Source organism: Exophiala bonariae (assembly GCF_035927105.1).
Source record: "Exophiala bonariae strain CCFEE 5792 chromosome Unknown scaffold_18, whole genome shotgun sequence".
NCBI lineage: Eukaryota > Fungi > Ascomycota > Eurotiomycetes > Chaetothyriales > Herpotrichiellaceae > Exophiala > Exophiala bonariae.
Window position 1 is genome coordinate 689,000 of NW_027042493.1, and position 16,188 is coordinate 705,187.

Sequence of the window (16,188 nt, forward strand, 5' to 3'; positions counted from 1 at the left end):
CGTGATGTTTTCATTGATGTGTCGTGTAGTGTTCTTGAAGACATTTCTCCCAGCAGACTCAATGATATGATCAGCATATTCATCGTCGAATTTCGGGCAAAATTCATTGAACTCTTCATACGTCATTTCAGAACAAACCAAGATCCGATGCAGTCTGCACGCAAAATAAGTTACTGCCGACATGACAGCCCTTGACACATATTCACCCTCAGCACGCTGTGAACAGAGCCCTCTTTTGGCCATAATGTTGTATAGGCAATGAGCAAAGTCCTTGGTCTCCTTAGGAATCCCCCAACTACCGCAGTAACGGCACAGATCATCGTATCTTGAGCGATGGTAGAGCCGGGATGATCTTCCCATATTCCACCAAGTCATTTTTCTCTTGTAGTACCTCAGATCCTCACCAGAGCAAGGAACGGGGGATGGATCAATGCCGAAACCGACACTGGGATCCCCAAGATGGCCCATGTTCTTCCAGACGAAGAGAATTTGCTTTTCACAGCGTAGAGGACTACTCAAATGGATAAACAAATCAGATTCGGACCCCAGCTCCGAGCTGTAGTTAGACATTTCATCAGTCTGAACATGATCAATGTCGTCCATGACAACGTCAGGATCCGCCGAGGATAGAGTTGACATATGCAGGCAGGTATTCGACGCTTGTCTGGTAGTAAGGAGAAGCTGCAACACAGGGAGAAGTAGTCATGAGAAAGATCTCAAGGCGAGGTTTCTCTGATCAAGTGGATTGCAGCTGAAGCGTGTGACTCCTTCAAGTTCAACTTTAAGGAATTTGCAATGATTGTTGGTTGCGTGTCGAGGCCGGAGATGGGAAGGTGGTGGATAGACTGGCGAGGAAGGAGCGATGGAAGTTGAACCGAAGCCGGGTGAGAGTAACACTGGTAACTGGTTTTTCAACTGCACGAGAAGCCTGACATCCACTATCTCATAACCATGCAATCACATGTTCTCTCATAGCTTCTTCATGCTAATGGCTGGTGATTTCAGATTGGTGAGCACAATCGCCGTCACCACCAGCATGGTAGTGCCTCCAATCATGTAAGCCTTCTCACGTCCTGCCCACCAGAACAACGTGCAAAAGATGATGGGCCCAAGTGCTCTTCCCAATTGTCCCCAGCTTCGGAGTGCTCCCAAAACCTCGCCACGATTGCCAGCTTTGGCTTCGAAACTTCCCAGGCTGTTCAACCCTGTCACCACTGTGGCGGATGTGACTGCAAGTAATGCACCAGCACCATACAATCCCGCATTGCTCTGAACTTGAGCTAGGAGAAAGAACGCTACAGTGCATGATACAACTCCAATATTCACCACAATCGCTGGTGGTAGTCTTCGAACGATGGAGCCTTGGAGTATGGATGCCACCAACCCAACAAAGCCAAGCAGCCTTCCATTCAGTTTGGAAGGCGATGGATGGTCTGGGAATAAGATTGATGTGATCAAGAATGGTAAGGAGAACTCCATCCCTGAAAATGGCAGAAGAAATAAGAAGTGAATAGCGTTCAAGACCCACGGTCTATTCGTATGTTTGAATGAAACATGACCCGTTTGCCCGTTCTTTACCTCGATTTTCTTACTTTCTCTTGGCCTGGTCTCGGGCAATCGAGCATACAGATAAACCGTTTCCACCACAATTAACAGCAGTGAGAAGCCGGCTGCTGTTGCAAACGGGTTGGCCGCAAATGTGGTGATGTTTGACAATGCGGCACCCAACGCCGGTCCAAAGGTGAAGGCAATGCTGAAACACGCTCCCACTAGAGCCATTGTCGAGCCTCGTTGTTCCTCAGTACTCACATCGGTTGCAATGGCGGTCGCAAGCTGAACATTCCCTTCGCTCAGTCCTCCCACAACCCTGCTCAGCAGGAAGGTACGAAAGTCGACTGCAATTGTCCACAAGGCCACACTGGCAATATTCCCACACATGCTCCACAGCAAGGCAGTCCGCCTCCCATATTTATCCGATGCACGGCCTATTACAGGGCTAGCGATTGCCTGCAGGAGAGAAAACAAAGATCCCAGAGCCCCACCCAGAAGGACTATGTCATATTTTGCATTGATGGGCACCGCAAAGGCTTGTTTATATGCGTTGAGGTAGTGCAAGATTCGATTGAGAGCAGACGAAGGGTGAGTCTCCAAACTTCGATAGAAGGTGAGCAGGGACGGAAAGAGAGGGAGGATAAAGGTGAATGATATCTGGGTCTTCGGTCAGTCTCATGCGTCCGACACAACAGGGTTACGGTCCTACTCACCAGATCTAACAGCAGAGAAATGAACAGAACCCGCAAGATCTTCTTACGCTGCTGGGGTGTGACAGGATCCATGGTTTGATGCCGGTTCCAAGCAGGAGGCTCCAGAGATTTTGCTTTTCAATGGTCTACGAACACTAACCGTGAGGAAGCAAAGAGTTCGTTCAAGGCAGAGAAGAAATATGATTTTTCGTTGCGCTTCGCTTCGTCGCTTGTCAACAAAGATTCGGCCACGAACCAGTCGCGACGTCTGATCCAATGCGAAGGGAGGAAATTAAGATTATGAACGCGGACAAGGCTCAACTGGAGAATAAGCACACCACAATCAGCGTAACAATTAAAGAGAACACCTGGTCAACCAGAGATCTGCTAATTACAAGAACGGTTGTCCGTCGAGGAATGCTTCCCCAATGGGGTGCGCTTTGCGGGCTGAAACTCTTAGGGGCGCAGCCAATGACGAATGGTGGACGGCGTGGTGCCTTACGGGTGCCAATGGGTGCGATGAGCAGGTTGGTGGGTCTCGGTCTTTTCGGCTTTCTTGCTCATGAACACTGCCTCACAGTGACAAGCCCCTTTTGCAAGTCAGCCTGGTCAACGCAGACGGAGAGCTGTTGACGTGAACATTTCGGGGATAGACTGGGCTTCAATCAGTTATCGATTACTTGTATCTTGTATAGGTGCCAACAACTATTTCCGTGGCTGCAGCCCTAGACCCTACTTCTGGTACTCACTGATCCCTCATGCGGCGGCAACTACTATGAGTAACTAGTATATATAATAGATTGCCCAAGCAAAAGGACCAGGCAAACCCAACTCAATACAGTGCATCGTGTATCATTTCATCATCCATATAATCATGCAATCCCTTCATCTGTCATCAACACTTTCCCCCAAAGCAGCAACTCACTCACTCACCCACCCGTCCCTGCAGCAAGTGTAGATTTCGACCTCCAATTCTCAAAGCTCGCCGAAATCGAGTTGGCGGCAGCCCGATCGCCGTCCTTCTTCTTCTGCTTGTCCTCCCAGTCGCCCTCCTCCTGCGCAATCAACGCGTGGAACTTGCCTCCCTGGCCCCGTCCGAAATAAATCGCGCCTTCCTCGCGCTTCGCGACTTTTTCCGTCACCAACACGTACTTGACGCTGCTGCCGGGCGCTTCGAACATGGCGTCGCCGAGAATGGTTTCCATTTCGGTGCGGAGGGCACGGGCGCCCGTTCCCATGGCCATGGCGTTGGTGGCGATGACGTGGAAGGCGGGCGTGGTGAAGCGGAGTTCGATCCCGGAGAGCGAGAACAGCGTCACGTATTGTGCGACAAGGGAGTTGCGGGGTTCGGTGAGGATGCGGAGCAGGAGCGGATGGGTCAGCGCTGCGAGTGCCGTCGTTGTTGGTATGCGGCCGATGAGCTCGGGGATGAAGCCGTAGGATTGCAGATCCGAAGGCGTGACCAGGTCCAAGGGGTTGAAGTAGTTGGGCTCGACGGTCGTGCCGTCGGCAATGCTTTGCTCGGGCGCTGGAGCTGGGGTGAAGAATGGTAGGTGTTTCTTGTACAGGGCTTCTTCTTGCGAGCCCGGGAGGATGGGGACGGGAGTGTCAGCGGTGGATTTCGAGTCGCGGCTGTAGAAGTTCACGTTGGAGCTGGAGCGTACGCTTGCGCCGAACCCGATGCTTCCTTTGGTGAGTCGATCCATGACGTGTTTCTGGAGTCCGACGAACGCCCCGCTGCAGATGAATAGGATGTTGTCTGTGCGGACGTTGTATACTTCGCCCTTGACCGGTGATGCAGGAGCACCTGGAGATCCGGATGGAAAGCCTGCTCCTAAGGGGTTGTTGGTTGGATATGTTGATGATTGCCCACCTGCTCGAGGCGCGTTTCTCTCCGGTTTGGCTTGGATCTGGATGGTGGTGCCCTCGATGATTTTCAATAGTGCTTGTTGTACGCCCTCTCCAGACACATCTTTGCCGTGGCTGACTTTTGCCGTTGCGATCTTGTCAATCTCGTCGAGGCAGATAATTCCTCTCTCGGCTCTCTCAACGTCATAATTTGACGCGGCGAGCAGTCGGTGCACGCAGACTTCGGCATCTTCACCGATGTATCCAGCTTGCGTGAATGGCGTACAATCCGACATGGAGAACGGTACTGATAGCACTCTGGCAAGTGTTTTCGCCATCAGCGTCTTGCCAACACCACTTGGTCCCAACAGCAGAATATTAGATTTCTCCAACGTTAACGGAGTGGTATCGACAAGCGGCAATTTCCGATGATCATAACTCGACGTTGGGGGTCCTCCCATGCGTATCGTCGGCTGCTGACCCGGGAATTCATCCTCGACGGGATGCCGCTCCCTGCGTTCCCGCTGGGCCAGGAGATCTGCCTCCTCCTCTTCCCGCCGCTGCAGCTCCTGTACCCGCTGGTAATGATTGAAGACAGCCACACTGAGCACTTTCTTGGCTCGTTCTTGCCCAACCACGAACTGGTCGAGGTGCTGCTTCAGCATTTTGGGCGTCAGCCGAGGCGTGCCAAATACATGATTTCCACCCAGTGGGCCGGAGGTGGGGAGACCCGGTTCATAGCTGCCGGTGAAGGGCTGATTGGCAAAGTCGGAGCGGTGGAATTGAGATGATGAGGCTCGTGGAGCGCTGCTGTTGAAGGTACGCTTGCTGAGGGCGATGTAGGAGGCTCGTAGGCGGCGGGGGACGGTGGTGATAGTAGAGCTGGCTAGTCGGCCGTCGAGGGCGGGACAGAGATATGATGGGAGGAGGTTGATGGCTGCCATTGCAGCTTGCAGCGGTGTCTTTCACTACACAGATTTCTCGGACATTGGCAGGATGATTCACAGATTGATAGGACTCCGATTCTGCTGTTGAAAGGATCCGAGGTCTGGATAGCGTGATGGTGCACAATGGCGGTGGTGTTTGTGACTCGAAGTGCGGAGGAGCTCCTATCGATAAGCCCGGAAAATGAAATCCATAACTCCGAAAATCACGTGCTGGTGGCTTGTCTTATGCACCTTTTCCTCGTTGAGTCCTCCTTCTCTCATTACGAGTACATGTCATTTTATTGATATTGAGATCAGAAAGAGATCCTGACATCCAATGACACCTGACGTGGGGATAAATTAGTTTGGTGCTCCCAGTTGCCCACAGGTGAGCACCTCGTGTGTGATCCACGCGTCTGGCCACGCAGCCAACGGACACAGCCTGATCTCGCATCCAATACATTACATTCTTTCGTCATCTGATCATTACGATTTAGAATCTTGGACGCGCTTCCTCAGCCTCAACTTGAACATTAACTGATAAATGAGCAGAGATGTCTCTGTAAACACGTCTTTGCACTTGGCTGCTACCTGTCACAAGCCAGCCTTACGCATAAGTACTGTTAACTGACACTTATAAAAATCGGAAAGGTTGATTGGCCGTGACATTGATCATCTTGGCCTATGCGGAGAATTTCTGCAATCGGGCGGAAGCTTTCTGCAAGCTTCAAGGCCGGACAGCGAGAAGGCGCCAGTAGCAACATGAAGCCTAGAACTCTGGCTTCGTCTGAAGAGCTTTCCTCTGGCAAGCAAGCCCCATCACAAGTGCATTCAATAGACAATGGCCTTGCTCATAGCGCACACTTTGATGCCTTGAAGATGTCACAGCAAGCTCTATGTTCTGTTGAGCGGCTTTCCATACCAGTTGAGAGAGATTCTGTTCGAGGTTTTCTGCATCTCCCAGCTGGTTATTCTGGAGGCGATGTCAACAGAGTAGCTGCAGCGGTGATTCTTTGTTCTGGGGCGGGCGGCGGAGTAGCTGGTCCATCTGGAATATATATTTCAATTGGTGACAAGCTCGCAAGCCTGAATCGTGGTGTTCCAGTCCTCAGGCTTGACTACCGATATGCAGCTCAAACGAAGCCGTGCTCAGAAGACGTGATTGCAGCAATGGACTATCTCGAGAAAACCTACTCAGTCAGGAGATTTGTGTTAGTTGGGTGGTCGTTTGGAGGGGCTCCTGTATTCACGGTAGCAGCAAGGGAGAAAGGTAGGGAAACTGATTTCCACAATACTGTGAGCTTGAGCTGAGAGGCTGATGTGAAAAAGAAAGGGTTATTGCATGTGCCACAATTGCCAGTCAGACAGCTGCAGCGGCTGGAATCAAACAGCTGTCACCACGCCCGGTACTCTTGATGCATGGGACAGATGACAACACACTCAGCCCAAAGTGTTCCCAGAGCTTGTACAATGCCTATGGAACTGAAGGAAACCGCACGTTGAAATTGTTTCAAGGTGATGACCATTCATTAAGAGCATGTTCTCACGAGGCTGAGGCAATCCTCTGCAAGTTTATTATCAGATGCATTGGCATTGAGGTCGAAGTCGACGAAGAGCGCGAAGTGGTTGACCAGGTATTGGTCACGAACAAGGAAAAGGTCGGATTAATGACAGAGGGAGGAGATCTAGACGGGCAGGAGAGAGTGTCATGAGCTACTGAGTAGTATTGTTGATATTGGTGATTTATTATTATTCTACTGCTGCAACTCGGACCGATAGGAATATCGAGATGTGCTCGGTTGAGTCTTCCTGAAAAAGGGCACATGCTTTGGAGCAGGAACTTGAAAAGGACGATCATGCAAACCCTTGGGAAATGGTTGGGACTGGCTTTTGGCTAAGACTGCCGGGGCCTAGTGATAGGTCTTGTTAGGGGTCAAAAGGAGCGAGGATGGAGCTTAAAACGGCCGCCCGGAAAAACCATCGGCAAGGCTAACCACACCTAGTGGGCAACTAACCAGAGCAGGCAAGGCCCCGTCTCTATTTTCTCTGGTCGAGGGGTCAAATGTCTTTTGGAGCTTCCCCACGTCTCAATCGACGTCACTAAAACGTAAAATGTTGGTGCTCCAATGTTGCTCATTTCGCCGGTGTCCTGGCGTTGACATGTAAACACCTCATTCACCTTTTCTCTGCCATTTCATTTAAAATCCAGAAGCTAGGACCTCTCGGAATACGAGAAGAACACATCTACATTCCACTATTTACAGATTCCCCTGCACAAGTCCAACTTGTCCTCACTATTGATTGTTGATTAATCCCCAAGACTCTTACAACAGGCGCTGCTTTTCACCCCTCGATGGCTTTGAATCAAGCTTCCGAGAATACTCTGGCTGCGGCCCCTGCTGGTCAGGCGGCTGCCCCTGATGGAACAGGTCAGATCTCCATTCCTTGTCGAGAGCATTTCTAACAACCTTCGCAGGTGTCATTCAGCTAGATCCATGGCTCGAACCTTTCAAAGACTCCTTGAAATCACGTTATGCAAAGGCTCAGAGCTGGATCAAGACTTTAGACGAGACCGAAGGTGGTCTAGAAAACTTCAGTCGAGGCTATGAAAAGTATGGCTTCACATTTGGATCCGACGGCTCCATCACATATCGTGAATGGGCTCCCAATGCGGAGCAGGCTTTCCTCATCGGAGACTTCAACAACTGGAGTCGAGATGCCACCCCTCTAAAGAAAAACAACTTTGGAGTTTGGGAAATCACCCTGCCTGCAAGAGATGGTGTTGCTCCCATTGCCCACAATACCAAGATCAAGGTCTCCTTCGTCCTCCCTGGAGGTGAACGTATAGAGAGAATACCTGCCTGGATCACCAGAGTCACTCAGGACTTGAATGTATCCCCCGTCTACGATGCCATCCTATGGAATCCTCCCAAACACGAACGCTACCAATTCAAAAACCCCCGTCCCCCATATCCAAAGAGTGCTCGTATTTACGAGGCACACGTGGGCATTTCTTCCCCCGAACTCAAGGTTGCAACCTACAAAGAATTTACCAAGAACATGCTCCCCAGGATTCATTATCTCGGCTACAATGTCATTCAGCTGATGGCTATAATGGAACACGCCTACTATGCCAGTTTTGGCTACCAGATCAATTCTTTCTTCGCGGCCAGCTCTCGCTACGGCACACCCGATGACTTGAAGGAGCTGCTTGATAATGCACACGGCCTCGGCATCACCGTCTTGCTCGACGTGGTCCATTCTCATGCCAGCAAAAACACTCTTGATGGCCTAAACATGTTCGATGGCAGCGACCATCTCTACTTCCATGAGGGAGCAAAGGGCCGACACGAGCTATGGGATTCACGGCTGTTCAATTATGGCCATCATGAAGTCCTACGATTCCTGTTGTCCAATCTGCGCTTCTGGATGGAAGAGTATCAATTCGACGGTTTCCGTTTCGACGGTGTCACCTCAATGCTCTATACCCACCACGGCATTGGTACGGGATTCTCAGGCGGCTATCATGAGTACTTTGGACCATCCGTTGATGAGGATGGAATTGTCTATCTCATGCTCGCCAATGAGATGTTGCACAACCTCTATCCCAACGCCATCACAATTGCCGAAGACGTATCTGGCATGCCAGCACTATGTTTGAAGCTCTCTCTCGGCGGCGTAGGTTTCGACTATCGACTGGCCATGGCGGTACCGGACATGTACATCAAGATGTTGAAAGAGAAGTCCGATGATGAATGGGATATTGGCAACATTGCTTTCACTCTTACCAACCGAAGACATGGAGAGAAGACTATTGCATATGCTGAATCTCACGATCAAGCTTTGGTGGGAGACAAGTCGTTAATGATGTGGCTCGCTGATGCTGAGATGTACACACACATGTCAACACTGACAGAATTTACACCCGTCATCGAACGGGCTCTCGGTCTACATAAAATGATCCGACTGGTCACCCACGGTTTGGGAGGCGAAGGCTATCTGAACTTCGAGGGCAATGAGTTCGGACACCCGGAATGGCTGGACTTCCCTCGTGCAGGCAACGACAACTCATTTTGGTATGCTCGACGACAACTCAATTTGACCGAGGATCCTCTCCTACGGTACAAATTCCTCAACGACTTTGACCGAGCCATGAACTGGACGGAAGAGAAATACGGCTGGCTCCACGCACCACAGGCGTACATCTCCCTAAAGAACGAGACAGATAAGGTTCTGGTCTTTGAGCGAGCCGGTCTGCTTTGGATCTTCAACTTCCACCCCTCCAAATCCTTCACCGACTACCGCGTCGGCGTCGAGCAATCCGGCGTATACCGCATCGTCCTTGACTCCGACAGTCCCGAGTTTGGTGGCCTCGGCAGAAACGCCAAGGACACTCGATTCTTCACCCAGGACCTTCCCTGGAACGGCCGCAAGAACTTCACACAGGTCTACATCCCCACCAGAACAGCTCTGGTAAGTCTTGATTTTCTTTCTGGAAATGACTCGTGAACAGCAAGCTAACGAATGCCAAATAGGTTCTTGCCTTAGAGACTACTCTATGAGCAGCACGGTGACCAACTGATCGGGTTAGTTCTCGGAAGATACTTCTCATAGTCTGTACCAATGTTTGAGCCAATTGAAGAGGAGGTCGGAACCAAAGCAGTGGCGGAGGACCAGCCAGCAGGCACGTCGCAACCCAGATGGGTAGAAGGGGTATTTTCTGAAATGGGAAGGGAATGGTCAGGTCTATTCTGCGCAGGGCTGCGCATCATCATGTCATGAAGTTACTCCAGCGTTCAAAAACAGGAACCACAAAAATACGTCCGATCATACCACGTTTTGTTATATGTGTGGATAATGTCATCATACCATTTACAGTAAAAGGGATTTTGTGTAATGGGCTTCCGTGAAATTATATATATACATACAAGTAGAAGTACTCGTGAAGGAATGCAAGAAGTATTCCAGTACAGCGTCCGGTGGTAGCTACAAAAATCCGCAAGCAAAACTTGAGCGCGGTTTCAGCAAACACAAATATTCATCCCTTGCTGGAGTGGAGGATATCGCCATTATATTTATTGCAAATGCCATGTGCCTTGTCCATGTCGAGCTGACGAAGCATGATGCACATGTAGACATGCGTGAGTCGGGTTGGTTGGTTGGTTGGTGGGTAATGTATCAGGTAATATAACACGTCGTAAAAGTTTCGTCGTTCGTTGGGAGTATATCCGTTGGTTCGTGCTGGAATGCGGTTACTCTCAGTGGTCTCAGACTCTCCACTGTTTCGTATCCTTGGATCCCCAGAGGGGATGTTGAGATGGGGCCTTTCAGTCGCTGCCGTGGGGGAAACGTCGTTGGATGTTCCACTCGTCTCGGCACACCCGCATTGCCAGGCCGGGGATGAGTTCCTGCTCCTTCTCTCGACCTCGATTCCATTTCGCTTTTCCCAGTAGCCAGTCGGTCAATGTGACGACTTTGTTGGTCTTGTCGAACCCGTTGTTCTCATCCGCGTGCTCGATCGTATGGCTCGCAACTCGGCCTTTGGAGTCAAATGTGAAAATGAAGAGACCACTGAACCCGTCTTCCTTGTTAATGTTGAAGATGGGTTTGTCACCACCTAGCAATTTCGAAAGCCCACCGTTAGTGCCGCCGTTGGACAGGCTGTTTGATCGTGCGGCGCTCGATGTCGAGGCTCCTGCTGTAGCATGGCCGTGACCGTTGCCGTTTCCATTCTGCTTCGGCTCAGTCTTCCACCGTACCACCAACTTCTCTTCACCAAGATCTGAAGCTGATGGATCATTCTCATCTACGGGGACGGCATATGAAAAGCCAGTCCGGACAATCTTCTCAGATATGACATTTAATTTCACATTGCCCACAATGGGTATGCAGCCCCAAGCAACGGGTGCGGTCCATAGTGCCGCACGGTACGCGACCCTGCCTTTCACAGCAGGTAAGTGTGGGTGTGTAGATGGAAATAGATGTAATGTGATATTAGGCGAGAGGATGTCTGGTGGAAGAGGAGTAGTCAAGATGTTGGGGAGGAGTGGAGATAAAATGCGCAAAGCTATGGAGGGTCAGTACATATAGGACTGTAAGCATTTGTTCCAGGAAACCCTACTCTTGCCCAGCTTGATCAAGCGTTCATCTGGAGGCTGATGGTCCTCTGCGCCTCCAGATCGCAGAGGACTGGACCCTAGCAGTTCATCTTCGGGACCAGACCTTGGGGAGGAGGAAGTAAACCAGAGCTCGGAGAGAGGCTCTGGACGGACTTGGGCGAGATACCTCTTAGAGAGGACTTGCCTTGGTGTTGAATTGACAGTGGTGGTAGATTTGCATCTCGTTTGAATGGTAGCAGTCCTGATTGTGATTCGGACTGGTGGAGGAATTGAAGAGCAGGCGGCGACCTTGGACAGCTTGCTCATTGGCCTAGAGGTCATCTGGGAGGCAGAAGCATTCTTGAGATTCACAATCTGGAATGAGTTGTAAATGAAGCCAGACCAAAACTGTCAGTTCCGTAGGTTGTAATTCGAGCGGACAGGCAGGACTTGAATTTGGTGAGGGAATTCAAGCGATGAAATTCAGTCGCCTATCGCACCTGCGATTCAGAAACTTGGGGAAGATGATGTCAGCCATTCCACTAGGCCTGAAATGGATTAGGGCAGATCTATACATACCTAGGTAAACGATATGGATATTCAGTACTCCTACTCCATCCTTGGGCACTATGGTTGACCGTCGATACATTTCATGACTGACTTTTATTCACGCTATGCAGGTATGCGTCTTCTTGCTTCATCTCCCTGTTGAAACCACTAAGGTAAGTGTTCCTGTATGTCCCAACCCTGTGAGCTCGATGTCTCCCAATTGGGACTGAGAGCTTCTCGACACCATACTTTCGGCACAGAAATGATATCCTATCAGAAATATACACAAAAAATTTACTCATTGCTCGGTCGCCTTTACATTTCGCCCAATGTTCCTGTCAGCTAGTTTTTACCGGATTTGCCGTGAGGAAGCTGGGAGTATGGCAAGCCAAGCTCCTAGCAGATGTCCACCTCTCGGTCTCAAAGGATATTGACTTCCCAAGTCTGATCGTCCCCGAACACAGCGGTATACTCGACCTTGCTGTCCTTCGCTTGTGACACATGGCTGCCATGTTGTGGCAAGAACAGCGGCTAATATCACCGAGCCCAGTTCCGCGACTCCTCACCCGAACCCTTGGATCCGAGATAACTGCGGCTCACAGATTCCCAATTCACGTCCGCATCTTTACAAGCTACAGTCATCGTTATTTGTCCTTATCAATGCTGCCATCCTCGTTACGTGGAAACAGCAATTGTCAGCACTTCGCCAAGAGAACCCGTCATGTTGTTCGTCTCTTCAAAGAGCCTAGCGTCTACATACCTCTTGGCGATGTACTTCTTATCTACACCGTTGGTACCACGTTCTATGTAGCTTCCTATTTCACGATAGGCAGATCGGACGTTTATGCAGATATACACTTTTGTCCAATCGCGGATATGAGCGCTTGTCGATTTCATACATCGAAGCCACGACTTCGTATCTCTCCAGATTCTCCAACATACCGAAATGCCCAGCCTCGCCTAGCCTTCTACTGCACCCATCGGGCAATAGTCTTTGAGATAGCATCATTCTGACCATTGACATAGAAAACCGCTCAAGGTAAGCGAGAGGCAGCATAGAAGCTATGATCAAAAGGGTTTGACCAGGACGCGCAACATCCTCACACGGCTTGTGTACCTGTTGGTACCTGTAACTAGGATGTGCGATTGGTAAATGGAACTTCCGGCACGTTATCTCTCATATAGCTAAACTTCGTTAGTTCCTGTCGCCTGTTCTTGACACTGCCTTGGCGGCGACCGATGTACGGCCATACGTGGAGTGTGATGCTTCCGATGCTACGCAGAACCTGAAAGTGATGCGGTTTGTACAATATACGGCTTCTATTCATGTCTGTAAGTTATAAAGACCTGTTCCCATTTTATCACAGAGAGCGCCTCCAAACCAACATCAACTTTCGCCATGCATCGAGAGCTAGTTGCTTTGCTGTGCGCAGCCACCCTGGCAGCAGGGTCTGTCCTACCCGCATTAGGTTATGAGCGAAAGCTCCTTCTTGATGCCTTGGGTAAACGTCAAACGGGTGGAAGCAGCTGTTATTCTGGCGATGCACCAGTGGTAGAAGCCCCAAAAACCAATGTTTGGGCTGGAATCAGTGCGAAGGATAACTACGATGTTTGGACACTGTTGCACGATCCAGCCACAGGTCTTAACCTGACTCTACCTGAAAACGCAACTGTGACGGACAACTATGTCTTCTGGATCGACACTCTGCACACCAACAAGACAGATGTACTTCCTTATTTGGATGGAGATGGCCCAGCCCCTTCCAAGTATGCCAGAGTCATCATCTTTGAAGGTGGAAAGGAAGAGCCAGACTCACAAGAATACTATGTTGGACCACTTCCAGTTTCCAATGAGACCTCAGTTGAGAAGCTGGACTATATCTACAACGGAGGACGAGGTGGAAGCGTCCCCTTTAATTCTCGTTACGCCGACGGGATCAAAGCAGCTCCCATCAACCCATTGATTGCATCGGCCATGGGCAATATCTCTGATATCACAGCAGCTTTGTTCAATGGGTCAGTCTTCTACGGTGCCTCGGACAATCGAACGACCTTGTCGACCACTGCAGGCACTCCTCTTTCATTTGATGGAAGCCAAGGTTTTCGAAATATAATGTTCAGAATACCAGGACGAGGAACGTACTTGACACCCATCGACTTTTTCCTTCTTGTCGATTGCCCAGGAACGGACCCAACGCATTATTCCATAAAGGGATACGTCACGAATGAAAAATTCTTTCCTGATGAACCATCTCTGAGGGCAGCATTTGAAGCAGGAGAATTGGCTCAGGAATATGTCCAAACCAAGGACCAGAGTTGGACAGACGTCGACTATAAGCCCGAGCTTGGCGTCAGAGACCTCGAAGATCGTTTTGCGCCTTCTAATATTGAACTTGGAGGCAAGCGGTACAAGGTCGACTCAGAGGCTCAGTATATTGAGTACATGGGTTTCTCGTTCTACGTTGCGTTTTCAAGGACTTTGGGGATCATGTTCTACGATATCAAGTTCAAGGGTGATAGAATCATTTACGAGCTATCCCTACAAGAAGCTCTTGCTCAATACGCCGGAAACCAGGTAAGTCAACTTCATTTGAGTTGTGCCTTCCAGACCTAAGTGATACACAGCCCAAAGCAGCAAACACCGTCTACCATGACACGTACTACTCGCTAGGAACGGACCTTGCAACTCTGGTTGAGGGCTATGACTGTCCATTTGGCTCCACATTCTGGAATGTCACCTATCACGAGGAAGATCACACAGTCACCAATCAAGACGCCATCTGTATCTTTGAACAAGACTCGGGGTTCCCGCTGTCCAGACATCGATATGGCAGTGGAGCGGGCGACTACCCCTTCACTCAACTGGGTGTCGTTAAGGGCGCGGCGCTCGCTGTTCGTACCATCGCAACAGTTGGTAATTACGATTACATGTTCAGGTATGTGGCTTTCTTTTCTCAATCTCCATCACTGACGGATATAGCTACCTGTTCCACCAGGACGGGTCAATCGAGGTGGAGGTGCGAGCAAGTGGATTCTTACAATCCAGTTTCTACTATCCGGATCAAGCCAGATATGGACCTAGAATAGCGCCCGCCACGCAAGGATCTCTCCACGACCACATTCTGACCTACAAGGCCGATTTTGATGTCTTGGGCACTGCCAACTCATTCCAGATCAGCGACTTGGTGGTGGTGAACCAAACCCAAGCGTGGTTCCCTGAACTCGGTGAATTCGAACAGATGGAGATGAACATCAGCTACCTCGAAAAGGAAGCTGCCTTCAACTGGGCCGCCAACAACCAAGCCATGTTCTGCGTCGTCAACCAGAACGAAACCAACGCCTGGGGCGAACAGCGCGGCTACCGCATCGTTCCTGGCCGCTCGAACATCCACCTGTCGGTGCAGAATTCTCCTTTCTCGCTCAAGAACAGCGAAATGGCAAAGACTCACCTGGCCGTGACGCGCCAGCACGACAATGAACCATATGCAAATTCAGTGCAGAATATCAACTTGCCCTTAGCGCCCCAACAAGACTTCTCAAAATTCTTCGACGACGAATCCGTCGAGCAGGAGGATCTCGTGGTCTGGTTCAATCTGGGCATGCACCATTTCGTTCGTGCAGAGGATATCCCCGTTACACTGTACACCGAGGCTGCATCTAGTATCGTCTTCGCGCCGCAGAATTTCAACGACCGCGCGCAGGATGGCGATCTCTTGAATCGTCGCTGGATCAAGTACAATGCCACTTCCGACGCAATTACCTTTGATGCATACGGTGTTGAGCTGCCGAATTGCCCCATTGATATCTCCGAGCCGGTCGATGGGATCTCGCCTACCGTTGAGTTGTTCCAGGAGGGTTAGACGGTGATTCTCACTGGCTCCTCGTACACTGAGGTGGTCGTGGGGCATTATCTGCATTCCCCGAAGACCACACCAAAACCGCCTTGAAGTGATACTAATGATGTTCTGCTCGCATACAGGTCTGACCCTCAGCCTTGGCTATCATGAGTTGTAGCTGCCCGCATATGTTCCAGATGACACACAGTACAGCCAGCATACATTGAAAAGGGTGTGGTTCGGGGACGCCAGAGCTGTCGTTAATTGTCTGCATATAGGACGCATACAGAAGTCGCCGCAGACCCAATGAGGTGCCTAGCTACCAGCATATGACGAAACGAATAATGAGACAAATTTGAAAAAGCTCCCATTCATTGAAGACCATTGACATCCATCGACAAACACAATAAATCCATGAACATTTACCCAAGGAAGTGCGCGGAGTTGAGATTTCCGGTGGAGCATAGGAGCCAAGCGAAAATCCCTGAGTGTGTCAGCCTCGTCCCCATTATTCAACCGCTGCCCCTTCCCTCCCCCGGCATGCTCATCTCTTTGACACGAAGCTTGAGAGGGCTTGTAGTATGTAGAATGACAATAGCTAGTTCCGCATTGCCTTACAGTCATTCCTCACATTGCCTGTGCACCACACTGTACCGGCAGGCTGCATATGCAAGCCTTGGGCAGGGGA

The 16,188-nt window shown here is 50.3% G+C and overlaps 5 protein-coding genes across 5 annotated transcripts; 2 read left to right on the forward strand and 3 right to left on the reverse strand.

Annotated features, from left to right (window-relative positions):
• Window positions 1-969: 969 nt before the first annotated feature.
• On the reverse strand, window positions 970-2,336 carry LTR84_004184 (uncharacterized protein; the record flags this gene model as incomplete). Its single annotated transcript, XM_064847762.1, has 2 exons — window positions 970-2,208; window positions 2,265-2,336. 2 exons carry the CDS (start codon window positions 2,334-2,336, stop codon window positions 970-972), a joined length of 1,311 nt encoding a protein of 436 aa, XP_064704874.1.
• An 836-nt stretch (window positions 2,337-3,172) lies between these two features.
• On the reverse strand, window positions 3,173-5,035 carry LTR84_004185 (uncharacterized protein; the record flags this gene model as incomplete). Its single annotated transcript, XM_064847763.1, has 1 exon — window positions 3,173-5,035. The coding sequence occupies one exon, from the start codon at window positions 5,033-5,035 to the stop codon at window positions 3,173-3,175; it is 1,863 nt and encodes a 620-aa protein (XP_064704875.1).
• A 2,335-nt stretch (window positions 5,036-7,370) lies between these two features.
• LTR84_004186 (uncharacterized protein) lies at window positions 7,371-9,579 on the forward strand (the record flags this gene model as incomplete). The annotated part of the gene is made up of 3 exons (XM_064847764.1): window positions 7,371-7,446; window positions 7,494-9,490; window positions 9,553-9,579. 3 exons carry the CDS (start codon window positions 7,371-7,373, stop codon window positions 9,577-9,579), a joined length of 2,100 nt encoding a protein of 699 aa, XP_064704876.1.
• Window positions 9,580-10,344: 765 nt separating this feature from the next.
• LTR84_004187 (uncharacterized protein) lies at window positions 10,345-11,442 on the reverse strand (the record flags this gene model as incomplete). The annotated part of the gene is made up of 2 exons (XM_064847765.1): window positions 10,345-11,084; window positions 11,139-11,442. The coding sequence occupies 2 exons, from the start codon at window positions 11,440-11,442 to the stop codon at window positions 10,345-10,347; spliced, it is 1,044 nt and encodes a 347-aa protein (XP_064704877.1).
• Window positions 11,443-13,063: 1,621 nt separating this feature from the next.
• On the forward strand, window positions 13,064-15,524 carry LTR84_004188 (uncharacterized protein; the record flags this gene model as incomplete). The annotated part of the gene is made up of 3 exons (XM_064847766.1): window positions 13,064-14,239; window positions 14,290-14,600; window positions 14,645-15,524. 3 exons carry the CDS (start codon window positions 13,064-13,066, stop codon window positions 15,522-15,524), a joined length of 2,367 nt encoding a protein of 788 aa, XP_064704878.1.
• Window positions 15,525-16,188: the final 664 nt, after the last annotated feature.